Raw genomic sequence first — 15321 nt, 5'->3', positions numbered from 1 at the left:
AGTGTCTCCCGATGTTTTTAAAGTGCATAAAAAATTCCCCTATAAAAACCCACATCCAGTTATGTAATTCACAAAACTTAAAAGAAGAAAGCCGAGAGAGTTGTGAAAGAGACCGAGAAGGAGAGAAATCCACAATGTCGCTTGTTGTAGTTCATGTCTCGTCGTTTATCGTCATCTACCGTCGCTGCTCTTCATTCTGGTAAGTGGTTTGGTTTAGTTTAATTATTGTTTTGTTTTAGTTGATTAGTGTTAGTATTTAGATTTCAAATTAGTTTTAGGTTTTAGATTCTAAACTAGTTTTAGTATTTAGATTTTGAATTAGTTATAGGGTTTAGTATTAAATTCGAATTTGAAGTGTTGTTTGGATTTAAGATTGAAGTTGAATTTGAATTGGGAGTTATATGAGGTTATATTGCATTTGAGGTTATATTGAATTCATATGTTTTTTTATTAATTGTGGATTGACGCAGCCCTAAATAAATATCTATGTTTTTTATATTTAGTAATTTTAGGATTTGTTTCATGGATGAATGTTCTTGGTGAATGTTATTGTTGTATACATTTTAGTTAAGGTTTGGTTGAAAAGTGTTTTGATAATTTATAGTTAGTTTGTGGTTGAATTAGATTTATATTTGATTTTGTAGCAGTGGTTGAATTAGAGTTAGTTTATGGATGAATGTGTGGAATGTTGTTATTGTGGTGAAATGTTGTATTTGTGGAATGTTGTTGTATCAATCTTTGTGGATCAAAGACCGTTATAAACTTTCCAAGTTATTGGTTTTGTTTAGGAATAAAGTTCCCCAAGTTATAAGTTTTTTAGTTTTTTTCTTATATGCATATCATCTATCTTCCGAGCTTCATATCTTCAGCAATACTAACTCATTTTATGTTACATCCCAAACTGTACTGCGACGATAACGTCGAAGTAGTAGGAATAACATGTGAATTTATTACAAACTTGAAATTTTCTTATCACAAAATTTTATTCTCAACTCCTTTTGAACTATCAACAAAAGTCAAAATGCAACAGTGGTCAACCTAAACGCCAAGTATAATAAATACATACAAAAACGTATACTTTATTAATAACATGCGCTTGATACATAATTACAACACTTTGACCAAATAACTAATGTTTAACTATTTCCAAAACATCTGGAGTCATCTCGCTGCAAATCTTTCAACCTTCTTCTTTACTTGACCTAAACGCCTGATCTTGGAAGATAAAATTTTTAAAACGTAAGTTTAAATGACTAGGTGAGGTTTTATGAAATCTTTTTTGCAATGCCCTTTGATAAATCATTTTCGTCAAATTTTAAATACCAACACCAATCAGTTTATCAATTAAACACTTTATTTCATAAAGCATGTCAAAATGCATATAATCATTTTTGTTGGAAATGACCATCATTGTGTTGTTTTCTAATTGATATTTCAATTGGAAATTGATAATTATTATTATTTATTCTATTTTATAATTATAATTGTTCTTTATATATATATATATATATAACGTAAAGAATTTTGTGAGGAAGCTCACTTTTCCTTTTTGCAAAACCCTAGTTCTTTCATCTGATTCTGTGAGCAATTCTTTCCTTTTTATTCCATTAGCAACTCAAGCGAGTGCACGCATGAGTTGGGAAAGTTGTGTTAATGTTGGGGAGCAATCGGCATAAGCAATTTAGCACCGAAGTCGCACCGAATTTTGCTTTGAGGCCAGTGTTTCGACACGACACAACTATGATCAACATTTGTTTTTCCAACACTCTGAAAACAAAATTATCAAATGTTGATCAAATCCAAAAAATTAATTTAAAAGAAAAACCCTGACTATCGAGTTGTGTGGGAGAGTGGCAGCCGACAACCTCAACGAAAGAGCTGTAGTAGCGTTCGATAATCAAATGCACGTGTGACAAGTGGTATCAGAGCTCAAGTTCTTGCAAACGATCTCAAGTAGAATCATGCATAAGGTGTCATGTAGAGTGATGACATAAGAGTCTAATGTTTTGATACGATATAGGAATAATGACACCACGAGAAAGGCCAAGACGAGTCAGCTAGATAGGTCTATTAGGTTCCTTGCTAGCTCCTATGAAATAAACTTAGAACAATATGTTGGAATAATTCGAATTGTTCAAATAAGGTAAAAAGAGAGAAACCGACTGATATATGTGATATAGTCATTGGTTATAAGTTTGAGATAAAACTTTATGTTTAAATGTAATTTAAATATTAAAAAAATGAATACAAATTCATATTCGGAAGCTTGAAATTGATGGAAATGGTCAAAGTTGTAAAAAGTCAAAATGTTGACTTTTGACTTTGATAAATCAAACTTTGACCTACTTTAAATTTAAATGTGATTTGAATTTTAGAAAAATGAATGTGAATTGGAGGTTGAAATTAGTCAAGATAGACAAAATGGTAAAAATTCAAAAGATTGACTTTTGACTTAAAAAAGTTATAGTTTGACTTTAATTTTAAAGTTGAAATGGCCATATTGCCCTCGGACTAAGTTAGTAGAAAAATCCAACATTTTGTTGGATAATCCCACTAACACTTAGTGGGATACGTGGCTACATGAGATGTAATCACCTAGCATCCTAAGTTCCACTAATGATTAATGGGATGCTAGGTGTTGAGATTTTGTCAACCAATTTGCATGTAATTAGCTTATGTTCTTTTCAGGTTGAAAAATTCTTTTGGCCAATTTGTAATTTTGAATTCAAAGTTAATCCAAAATTATTTCTCTCCAAATATCAAACCTAAATTCCCACCTCCAAATTCTATCTCTCCCTAAATTTCATTCACATATCGGGTCCTACAACCCGATTCTAAGTATGGAGAATAGCGGGCCAACTAGTGGTAGTCTCGACTTTGAGTTCATGAGAAGATTACGAGGATAGGAAAATCTTCAAAGGTATGTATTCATTTAGCCATAATTTTGTTTTAATTAGGGTAGTCTGCATGCTAATCTCTAAATTTGTTTAGATGTAATTCGAGTAGAATTGATCCTTAGTCCACTATGCATGTCTCATTTTCCTTAAAAAACTAGATATGAGTGAATTCTCTCTTACACCCTACATCCTCAGTGGTCCACTCGGTCTTACTCCTGAAATGGAAGGTCTATTGAGGGAGTGCTGGCCAGCTCATTAGTGCTAGCTTAATAGACCAACTCAATAGTTAGCTCGACCTCGACCTTAAGAGTTCATGGTTAGCTTAGGATTAAGGTCGAGTTACCTAGGTCTTCAATATTCGAAATAGTCAGCTTTAATCAGTTAATGGTGTTATAATGTTAAAGTAACTGTTTCATGATTTGGTCTTATATAATCTGATTGTATAAAATGTTCTCACTCGTAAGTCTCTACATGAGCGTCTCAGGATCACTTCGCTTGTACTTAATACAAAGTGGGTCGCATTTGTAATGTTCCTAAAGTAAGGTGTCCAACCTTTCTATATTATACATCATTTAGACTTTTTAGTCGAACTTGTCTCTACATAAACAAAGCACTCATACTCTAATCAAGAAACTTTTTTTTATTGAATTCTGAGTTTTTATAAATAACAAATTTTTTTATTCAATAACAACTTATTGAACAATACTTCAACAATGACTTCATTGAAGGATATAATAGTATAACATTCGTAAAATACAAATTTATGACATAAAGCCCAACATAACTCAACCACTATAATTAATTCATTCTACAACGTTCTAGATGAGCATAATAATGACAACTTTATGAGGTTTTATGCGCCATTCGATGGCCAAGCAAATGAGCCCACGAAGATGGTAGAACTCGAGGGAGCTAAGTGGGTTATTTTTGTCATGGGGTGTTGCACACTGAAGCTTGATGATATAAAGAAGAAGTTTGCAATTTGACTTTACTTCAGCAAGCACAAAATAATGCCAACAATAATGCACGACACAACAATCTCGTTAATGTTGTTATACAATATTAGGAAGACACTCTCTATTAACTTGTAAGGCATCGTTAGATAGAAGTACGTGGAATGTGTGCTTAGAGCTATGGAGCATTTTATTTCTTCCGGATCGCCCAACCCAGGGTTAGGTTAAAATGTAGGTTGGGTTGGATTGAAAAAATTGAATTTTTTTCGAGTTGGAGGGTTGAAAAAATGGGTTCAATCCAACCCAACCCAAATTAATATAATATATATTTATAATTTATTGGATAAAACTTAAAAAATAATTAGGTTTAAGAAAGCCCAAGCCCATTTTCTCTCTTCTTCCTGCCATATTTCCCAAATCTAATTAGTAATCACGCAATTCGCCATGTCTTCTCCATTTCTTTGCCACCATTTGTGAGCGCCATTTTTCTTTGCCATTTCTTCGCAATAAGTCTCCTCCTTCTCCTTGTCAAAACTCGTCACTGTAGAGCTTGAAACTAATTTCATATTCGAGAAAGCCCTAAAATCTTTTTTTTCATATCTTCTTATTTTCGAAGCCACTATCTTCTTATGAGTTTCGGAGAAACTAAAATCAAACAACTATTGAGCATTTTTTATCAAAAGCTCTTAGAGTCCATTCGTCGGTCATCCTCTTCAGTTGTCTTCTTAGCTTCTCCGTCCAACTCGACAATCCAACCTAACCCAACTCATATTTTACAGGTTGGGTTAAAAACTTAATTCGGGTTATTCAGGTTGCCAACCTAAATAACCCAAAAAATATGGGTTGGGTTGAGAATGTCTCTCAACCCAACCTGATTACACCCCTACATGAGTAGATATAGTGATTGAGGCCAACGAGGAATGTTGTAAAGTCAAGCCAACCATTGATTTAGGCTTGATTAAAAAGTTGTAAGACAACATTGCTTCTTGAAGGAGTAACTGCTTATATTCAAGTATATGTAGTCTTTAACAATATGTAGTTGACATATAAGTGGATCACGCACAAGTAATAACCTATAGTCTATATTATATGAGATAAGAATGGGTGCCTTATCCTCGTGGATATGACACACTTTGAAATAGTTTCAAATGGTTTGATCCAAACTATTCATGTGGAGACATATGACTGAGAGCGCATCCAATACAAAGAGTTTGTATAAGACATGACAACAAAATAATTACTCTCTTTGTAAATCCCTTAATTGATGAGATTAATATTTAATAAGATGATCTTTTGTGATTCGCTCTTAATCTTAAGTGAGTTATGAATATTTGTCTGGGAGGTCTCATCTTTTGATGTACATGGGTGACAGTGACCCGAGTTGTTGACTTAATAAGCCTACCATTTTTTGGAAGTTGATTGTATGTGGAGCTAAGAACATAACTTCACAAGATGAAATTCACCTCTTCTCGTATAGAATAAGTAGATGAGTAGTTTATTTAAATGTTGACTTTGAGACTTCATCAGGGGCTCTATTTTCTCATTCGCCTTATATGAACTTAATTTATGATTATACCATAAAATTGTTCATTAAAGGAATCAATAGTACTTAAGTAAAATAGATAATTATAGGGGTAAAAAAAGTATTTGATCTAATCGTGATTATGAGCAACTCATGAAGAATCAATTTGAAACTTGTCCTAGAGTGTACAAGAGTTCAAGTATGGGGTCTATATTGGTTTGCCTTATAGTTAATGAATGAAGGTTAAAAAATGTATGTGGACAAATATGTTAGTTTTAACCATTCTATTAACCAAGAGGGACATTTTAAACCTAATATTGAAAACTTGAAGACTAAAATGACCGATTTAAAACTTTAGGGACGAACGAGAGTTATTCCTGAAATGTGGAGACTAAAGAGGATTTATTCCAATATATATATACATATAAATATATAATATTCTCTCCAAATTTTCAAAAACCGGTTTGAGAAGAAAAGAGTTTGATTGAGTGACCCAAACCGAATGACTCTAATCTAATCGGAAATCGAAAATCGAAAATCGAAAATCGAAAAATACAGGATTTAGGGCTGTTCGAAATAAGGGGTGCGGCTTTCTATCTTCTTCGGGGTTTTCACAACGTGAATCCGAGCCGATCTGTGAACTGCGCGAGCGAGCGAACGTATTTTGGGCCTTTTGCAATTAGAGGCGGCGGCTGGTTTGGCGTCCGTCGACGGTGCCTGCAACGGAGCCAGCGCTGAGCAGCGGCGGTGTGGGCACGAGTCTGGGAGTGCTCTGCGAATGCTTGACTGGTAGTTCTGCGTGAAGACGGTGACAAAGTGCAGTGGACGGTAGGTAATTATCTGATCTGAGTTGTATGTCTGAATGATTGATTGACTGGGCTAGGTTGTCCGCCGATGAGAAAACTGAAAAACATGCCGGTGGAGAAGGGCTGGAAATTTCTTTTCTTTTAGGTCTCTGATGCCATGTGAATGTGATAATTTTCTGTTGAACAATCTTTGAATAGGTGAATAGGAGACTGAACTGCTAATTAGGAGAATTTCAAGCTCGTCCATATTTACGTTAGAGCTAATATTGGCAAGGAATTGATAGTGCGCACTGGCGAATAATTAAACTAAGCCACACCGTATCTCTCTGTAAAGCGCTCTCTCTTTGTTTTTCTCTCTCTAGCTTCTTCTATGGTGGGTAGGAACCCTAATTCAGTTCTCTTCCCTCCCTGGCGGGGTAAACTTCTGAACTCAATTACACTTTGCATTTCATGACCCGTTTCATGGAATCGGAAAAGCTCTTAATTTCACGAGGAAACCCTAGAAATTCTGTTTACCCATCTGACCGCCCAATCCCCACCACCAGCGGCAGGACTATGCCCAATGAGTTGCCACAAAAGCCTGCCCCTTCCATAGCTCACCGGTTTAGAGCTCAGTTAAAGCAGCGGGATGATGAATTTAGGGTTTCTGGCCATGATGTTGTGCCCCTTCCTACCGCTGAGGATATTGTGCAGTTGTATGACCTCATGTTGTCGGAGCTCACTTTTAATTCGAAGCCCATCATTACGGATCTCACTGTTCTTGCTGATGAGCAGAGAGAACATGGGAAGGGCATTGCCGACTTAATTTGTGCGCGGATTCTCGAGGTTTGTTTCTGTAACTATATTTTCCTCTAATTTGAGTTGAGAATACTCTTTCAAATGTTTCAGTGCGGTTACCTGTATATCACGTATTCCTTTTTTTTATTTGATGGGGATTTGAGCTATAAAAAAGGCTTTTGTTACTGATTTGATCATTATATTTCCCGAGACCTTGCGGGGTTCCAGTTTACCACTTCAAAACTTCGTGCAGGTTCCAGTTGACCAAAAACTTCCTTCATTATATCTATTAGACAGCATTGTTAAGAATGTTGGGCACGAGTACATTAGTTATTTCGCGTCTCGTTTACCTGAGGTATGTAAATTTTGGTTTCTGGTACACACTCTTGTTTCTTATATTTTCAATAATCATACCGGTATTAGTTTGAATTTCACGAAGTTTTCATCAATTCTTTGTTCTGTTTTTTGGTTCTAAGGTGTTTTGCGAGGCTTACAGGCAAGTTCATCCTAATTTGCACAATGCAATGCGCCACCTCTTTGGGACTTGGGCAACTGTGTTTCCACCATCCATCATTCGGAAGATTGAAGCTCAACTTTCTCAGTTAACAGCCCAAGAGTCATCAGGTTTGACATCCTCAAGGGCTTCTGAATCTCCTCGGCCAACTCATGGTATTCATGTCAATCCAAAATACTTGCGACAGCTGGAACACTCAGTGGTGGATAAAGTGAGAATCTATCTCTTTTGCTACTTAGAATACAATATTGATTGAGTTTGCTTCTGTCTGTTTGAATATTTTTCATCCAGCATCCCTTTCCCCAAAAAAAATCCATCCTGATTCTTTTGTTGGCTTTTTTTCATTCCCCTCTCCCTCAACACTCATTTTTTAATGCAACCAACTCTAGTCAATGAATAACTTTTATTTTTAATTATTGTTGTTTTTTAATGAATAAATTTGATTAGTCCATCCAAGCCATCTATTATTTATGTTGGTGCCTGGGGTTGCATTTGGCCTAGATTTGTACAGAAGGTGAAAAAGATGATATATGAGGATTTTTATCTGTACATTGGTTGTGCTTTTTCAGAGAGAGATTGAAGATCATGCTAGCCTTTGCTCAAAATAAGAACCTTTAGAGTTTAGCTCCTTTACGCATTACTTGTAAATTACAACTATGGAGACGTACATTCAAATTAAGTGCATAGCACATAAGGATGTAGAAAGAAAAGCAAAACCAATGTGAATATGTGATGTTGAGAGAACGAAGGAAAAATGTCCTTTTCTAGAGACGATGTAAGCATAGTCAATTTAGAAAAATTATCGTTGATGGGTATTAATACCTCTACTAGTGAAGATGTAGCTATGGGCAGAATTGACATTCAAGGTGTGGTTCTCTCCAGACTAGCTTGTTCAGATCTCAATCAATCTCATTGTGCAGTTGCCTGATCCACTATATTTGTTTCTTCTTTATTTGAAGATTTAGCTGAATAGGAAACTTTAGAGTTCCAATGACAGAAATTTTAGCCCTCCGTTTGGAGCCTAGAAATTTCAAGAAATGACTTCAAATTCTATAATGAGTGTTTTAAAAAGCCCTCCTAGGTGCTGGGCAGAAGTGTAGCTTCTTGCCTTGCACAAATAATGTAAGGATTAGGCATGTGCCGTCTGTGAACCCCTGAGCTGTTGGAATTTTCATTATTTTAAATTTAAAAAATTTTAGTTATTAAGGTTTCATAAAATTTAGTAAGCCTAAATATATAATTCCTTGTGTTTAGTGCACCTCACAAATAAAAAGTTCATGCCTTTTCCCCTCTTACCTTAGTGCTTAACTCTAGAAGACTGTCGAGCTTTATTGTGCCTTCAGCTTTAGAAAACATTGCTTGATATGAACCGACCAAGCATCAAATTATCAATTAGATTTTATTTAATAATTGTGATGTAATTTTAATATTTTTCAGTTTTATCCTTTTTAATAACATTTAAATAAGGTTAATTTAGTCTTTTTATGATGGATTAGGGTTTTCGTTGCAATGGCTATTTAAAGTCTTGCTATTAGGTTGTAAAAAGAGTTTTCTTGCATATTGAATTTGGAATGAAATTTTTCTCTATGTTGATAACGGAGATTCTATCACCAACCTTTGCAATTCTTGATCTAGGGATGCATGCTTGAGCATTCAGGTAAGTCTGATCATCTTGCTTGTAGAGTGTTCAAATCTTAAGTCTTATCTCTTGGTCTTCGATCAAAAGGTAATCCAACTCTAGTCATTCCCTTTGGATTTTTGTCAAATTGACCTCAGGGTTTTAGAATTTAATATTAGGGTTTCATCAACTGAGTTCCTAATTTTCACTTCCTAGGATTTTCATATCACTGCTTGTGTTTTGAAATTTGAGAAACGATTTTAAATTGTTCATTTTGTTTGGAATGATAAATATTTAAAATGAATGTATTTGAAATTGTGTTTGGATTATATATAGTTCATGAAAAAGTAGATTTAAAATCATTCTTTTTCTTGCGGTAATTGCATTCATTTGAGATCCCCCAAAATCATGAGGTTTCAAACAATTATAAAAAAATTATTAGTCTATTATCTTCATTTTTCATAATTTGGACTTTTTTTATAACTATTTTGTTGGTGGAAGGATACTAGTTGCTTTGCTCTTGCTATGATATATATTTCCAAAATAACAGGACTGATCACAAGTTCCAAAATGAAGATAATTAGAAGAAAATGAGGATCACAAAAAGAATAAAAGATAGCCCCAGCCAAATCAAGAGGGCTGGTACCTCCCAAAAGATTATCACAGCCCTTCTCCCAGTTATTTCCAGATAATAACCCTACACATGGTCCCAACAATATAACGACATTCTTTCTCTCACCCAACACTGCTAGACGGCTGGAGCACTGTTTGTCTGGGGTGAAATACCTTTCTTTCCCCTTCTAGAATAAACTTTTGTAACTGGAGGCCCGACTGTTCATTTCGTATTTAAGTGATTGTAGTTAATAGGAGAACCCTTTCATCATTCCTCTGCGCTTGTTTTGGGTGTTTGTCTTTTCATATTTTGTATACAATATAAATTTGTTTTATGTCAGAAAATAGGGGAAGATAGAACCATGTTCCTTAGATTTCGGGCGATTTTGTGCTGCCGATTGTGTTCAAATATGAGATTCGGATTCTTGTTCGATACAATGTCGTGTACATTGTATATATATTTAAATGTGCATGTGAAAGACATACACAACGCACACACACCTCTCAATGTGATTCCCCGACATTAATTTAATGCAATTAGGACTGAATTTTGTTTTATTTTTTTAAATCTCATGCATACATGGGGTAAAGAAATAACGTACAAATGTGTAACTAGCTTTTAGCTTTGCAGCATAGCCAAGATTCAAGAGGGACCTCAGCTATAAAAGTTCATGATAAAAAGCTTGCTTCTGGATATGAAGAGTATGACTACGATCATGCGGATGCTCTTGAACATGGTGGACCTCAAGGATTTCATTCAATGGGAAGCATGGGCCATGATTCTTTTTCCCTTGGAACAAATAAAGCAAATATAAAGCTAGCAAAATCATCTCTGTCTTCAAGAATTGGACCCCATAGACCTCTACAATCAGTTGGTGATGAACATGAAACGGTCAGAGCCTCACCCTCGCAGAATGTCTATGATTATGAAGGTTCGAAGATGATTGATAGAAATGAGGATACCAATAAATGGAGGAGAAAGCAATATCCTGACGATAATCTGAATGGACTTGAAAGTACTTCTTCATATAATATTAGAAATGGACATGCACTTGAGGGACCAAGAGCTTTAATCGAAGCATATGGAAGTGATAAAGGAAAAGGTTATTTAAATGACAATCCACCCCAAGCTGAACATTTTTCTATCAATGTTATAGACAACAAGGCAACTCCGGTAACATGGCAGAACACTGAAGAAGAAGAGTTTGATTGGGAAGATATGAGCCCCACATTAGCTGATAGAGGCCGAAATAATGATATGTTGAAACCACCTGTCCCACCTTCAAGATTTAGGACAAGATCAGGATTTGAAAGATCAAATGCTATGCCTATAGAGCCAGGAATGAGAAGCAATTGGTCTAGTCCGGTTCGGCTACCGGGTATTGATTCCTCCATAGTTATTGAAGATGTGGTCCATTCAACACCTGTAGGTTTCCTGAACTTATTTGCTCTGTCATCTCTTTATTGTCATTGTTATCATTTGCTTCTGGCATTTTATTATAGTTTTGGATCAAAGTAATTAGTATATTTTGTGTTTTCAATCCCATGATTTCACATATTACCTGACATTGGATTCTTATCATACACTAGTAGAATAAACCTATTAGGTTCCCAGAGCTTGTTAAAGCTTTGTTATTGGTGATATACCACCTTTTCTTCCACTAGTCCTTTCTCTTTTTCTTATTGGCATCACTTATTGAGAGGCGTGTAAGACCTTATGTGTTCAGATTCTATAGCATGCATTTAGAACTTATTTTCTGTCGAGTGTGTAGTAGGATCTCTGCATTCCACTAGGTAATTATAGTATGGTTTTTTCTTTTTTCCGATTTTGCAGGATAATTGGAATATGCACAATCACATTTCTCAGACATCTCAGAACCTCATGAACAATAAAGGACAGGGAAGAAATTTCCAGATGCCTATGTTGGGGAGAGGCATAACTTCCTCTGTTGGTGAGAAGATGTCTCCTTATGGTGACAAGCTTTTGACCAATGATGCTTTACATAGGCCCACTAACATTGCTTCGAGATTGGGTTCTTCTGGTCTCGACTCTAGCATGGAGTCGCAATCAATTGTACAATCTATGGGCCCAAGGCATCCTCTGAATCTTTCTAACTCTTGCCCACCCTCTAGACCTCCAATTTTTCCTGTACCAAGACACAATGCAAGTCAGTTTGAGTCTTTAAATGGTAGCAATTCTTTCATGAATTGTGCAAATAGGACTTTTTTGCCTGAGCAGCAGATGAATAACTTGAGAAATAAGGAGCTAAGTCTTACAACTAAGTCGCCACAAGTTGGCAACCAACATACTGGGCATATTCCTTTAACTCGGGGAAACCAATTGCAGGGCATGCCTTTAAAACCGCAATTTCTACCATCTCAGGACATGCAAGATAATTTTAGTGGATCAGCAGTACCTCCAGTGTTACCACATTTAATGGCACCATCTTTGAGTCAAGGATACATTTCACAAGGACATCGCCCTGCTATTAGTGAGGGTTTGTCAAGTTCTGCCCCTATTGGACAATGGAATTTGTCTGTTCATAATAGCTCCAGTAACCCTTTGCATTTACAAGGAGGGCCGCTGCCACCTCTTCCACCTGGGCCTCATCCTACTTCTGGTCCGACTATACCTATCTCTCAAAAGGTTCCTGGACAGCAACCGGGAACTGCAATTTCTGGGCTAATAAGTTCTCTCATGGCCCGGGGTTTAATCTCATTAAACAATCAAGCTTCTGTACAGGTATATACATCTGGGTAGTACCCCTCTTACTAACTTTAGTTTGGGCATTTAATTTTTTCTACTGTTATATTTTATCCACTAAGAGAGTTAAATGTTAGGATTCTGTTGGGTTAGAATTCAATCCAGATGTACTCAAGGTGCGACATGAATCTGCAATCACTGCTCTATATGCTGATCTTCCTCGACAATGCATGACCTGTGGTCTTCGATTCAAGACCCAGGAAGAGCATAGTAATCATATGGATTGGCATGTCACTAAAAATCGTATGTCGAAAAGTAGGAAGCAAAAGCCTTCTCGCAAATGGTTTGTAAGTATTAGCATGTGGCTTAGCGGTGCAGAGGCTTTAGGAACGGAGGCAGTTCCAGGATTTTTGCCTGCTGAGGTTGTTGTAGAGAAAAAAGATGATGAAGAACTGGCTGTTCCTGCTGACGAGGATCAGAAGACATGTGCATTATGTGGAGAACCTTTCGAGGATTTTTACAGTGATGAAACAGAGGAGTGGATGTATCGGGGTGCTGTCTACATGAATGCACCTGATGGACAAACAGCCGGCATGGATATTTCTCAGTTAGGGCCCATAGTGCATGCTAAATGCAGGACCGAAACTAATGTGGTTCCCTCTGAAAGTTTTGACCAAGATGAAGGGGTATGCTTAATTTTTTTTGTCTCTCCCCTAGACCCATGTCATGTATACATTCCTTGTATTTCGCCCTCTAATTTGGTCGATTGTTGATGTATACCAGGTGGTCTGTTAGCTGCAACATTCTTGTGTTTATTTAGACTCACACTGATAAATTTTTTACTGCAGGGAGTTAGTGAAGAGGGTAATCGAAGAAAACGATTGCGGAGCTAGCCTAGATGGATTTCTTTACTCTCGTTGTAGCGTATACAAGTTTTTTTCACATGATCTCTTGTTCTCACAGTAGTGTTAGCTAGAATTTACTTGGATTATGCTTGAAGCATTGTATATTTAAAAATGGAAATTTTCATGCGCAATATATTGCAATCTAAAAGAGGCTAACCCTCAATCTCATCTTCTTTGCTGTGGAATTTCAGTTTTACATCTAAAATCCTTTATCTTTAAGGGTTGGTATGTACGTTGGAATGAAATGTTTTAGTTTGCAAACGTCTTGTAGGCTTTCGTATAGATGAATAATGAGTCGGAATCGTAGTCGTAATTGTAGCATTGTAGCTGCTTGTTGCATCCATGCTGTGTTTGACTTAACATCTGCAGGGGATTGAATGGAGCGTGTAGTTGCTGCTTATCAGATCTTGCTCGATGTTTATCCCATTCAAACTGAAGCCCCAAGTTACACGATGGACCATCCACAGCATCTTCTTTGTTTTTGTTTTTGTTTTTTATAATGAATTTGAGTTCTCTTTGTATTAGTGCCGTTTTTGTTGTGTCCTTTGTTTTTCTGGGTTCAAATTGCTATGAAGTTGGATCGAGCTTGTACTCTGACAATTCGTGAACAATACAGTATGTTGAATGTTCAGATTCGCTAAATTTGCAAGGACTTGGTTTTGTTTAATGACCGTGTGGATTCAATTCTAACTTATGTTTAATGAGTGCATTTACCTTTTTGTTTTTTAATATGCTGAAGATCCCAATTTTGGATTGGGGACCGGAAGATTTGTTTTAGAGCAACAACTCTAAGATATGATATAAATCTTATTTATAAGACATCATCGACAGACATTGTGAATTTCTATATTTGTGTGAAAGTCCCAGATGCAAAGAATTGGAAAAAAAAAAGGTTTTTTTTATTAAATACTAGTTTTATTTTCTTTTTTGTTATTTCAATCTTATTATCTTTGGTGATCACAATAAATTAGTTAATCGATGTACTGTTATTATATCCCTCGATGAGAAAATTATGTTTGAGCTTGAAATAGTTATTGACGAGTGAACACCTCTAATAGTATGGTTTCATTCTTGCATTTTACCAAATACATCTTCTATTGTAACATGGGTCTAGACTTTAGGTCTGGTGCAAGGGGAATTTTGGCATTTGAAATTTATATTTTTAGTATATACGGGTGTAAAAAAAAGATCGATGTTAGATAAAATGTTGCTTATGATCTATCAATATAAACTATCCAATTGACATAGAGTATATACTCTTGAAAAAAAGACGTTGAAAAGAAAATTAAAAGAAAATATACAAAAAAAATCTTTTGATTTGGTACAAGATCGTTTATACTGGATACAAGAATACAAAATTGTTTAGATTGAACACAAGAGCAAGAATACAAAATTGTTTAGATTGAACACAAGAGTACAAGGTTGTGTATCAAGATCGTTTAGACTAGGTACGGGGTACAATAACATTTAGGTTGGAGTATAAGATCGTTTAGACTGGATATAAAACCGTTTTTAATCGTTTTGTCAAGTGTGTGATCAAAGGGGTATTTTTGTTATTTTACGTCGTGAGCTTGTGGGCTTTTTCCTTTTTCAAAATTGTTTTATTACGATGTAAATATTTTTGTACTTTATTCTATTTTAAAAAAATCTCCAAAAATTTTCAAGGTTATAAGAAATATTTACAAATATAGCAAAATATTGAAACTATTTAAAATTTATAGCAAAATCTATCAAACTTCTTCTATTTAGGTTTTTTTTGTTATATTTTATAAATGATTGTTTTTCATAAATATATCAAAACACAAAAAAAATTTACGGATCGGGTAACAAAATAAAAAAGTTCATGGACCCAATAGAAAGTTTTCATAAATTTCATATTTGTCCCTTGATATAGTAGACTATTCATAACTTCTCTATTCTTCTTTGCAATTTCTTTATCTTTGCTTTCAGATTTCTTTCAAGATTTTATTTATTCTATTTTTATTCATTCTTTTTACTTCTTTCTTTCTTCCT

The 15321-nt window shown here is 35.3% G+C and overlaps 1 protein-coding gene across 2 annotated transcripts; it reads left to right on the top strand.

Moving 5' to 3' along the window:
* The first annotated feature begins 5847 nt into the window (after positions 1–5847).
* LOC101206311 (polyadenylation and cleavage factor homolog 4) lies at positions 5848–13975 on the top strand. 2 transcript variants are annotated; one of them, XM_011655564.2, is made up of 8 exons: positions 5848–6200; positions 6377–7003; positions 7209–7310; positions 7432–7680; positions 10331–11125; positions 11534–12442; positions 12541–13089; positions 13252–13975. In XM_011655564.2, the coding sequence occupies exons 2-8, from the start codon at positions 6629–6631 to the stop codon at positions 13294–13296; spliced, it is 3024 nt and encodes a 1007-aa protein (XP_011653866.1). In that variant the 5' UTR covers positions 5848–6200; positions 6377–6628; the 3' UTR covers positions 13297–13975. The 2 variants fall into 2 exon arrangements, with proteins under 2 accessions (XP_011653866.1, XP_031739723.1); XM_031883863.1 differs by having other exon boundaries at positions 5848–6204.
* Positions 13976–15321: the final 1346 nt, after the last annotated feature.

This window comes from Cucumis sativus, chromosome 1, assembly GCF_000004075.3.
Source record: "Cucumis sativus cultivar 9930 chromosome 1, Cucumber_9930_V3, whole genome shotgun sequence".
NCBI classification, from domain to species: domain Eukaryota; kingdom Viridiplantae; phylum Streptophyta; class Magnoliopsida; order Cucurbitales; family Cucurbitaceae; genus Cucumis; species Cucumis sativus.
The sequence above is the reverse complement of the archived record's forward strand: the minus strand, read 5'-3'. Positions and strand labels throughout refer to the sequence as shown.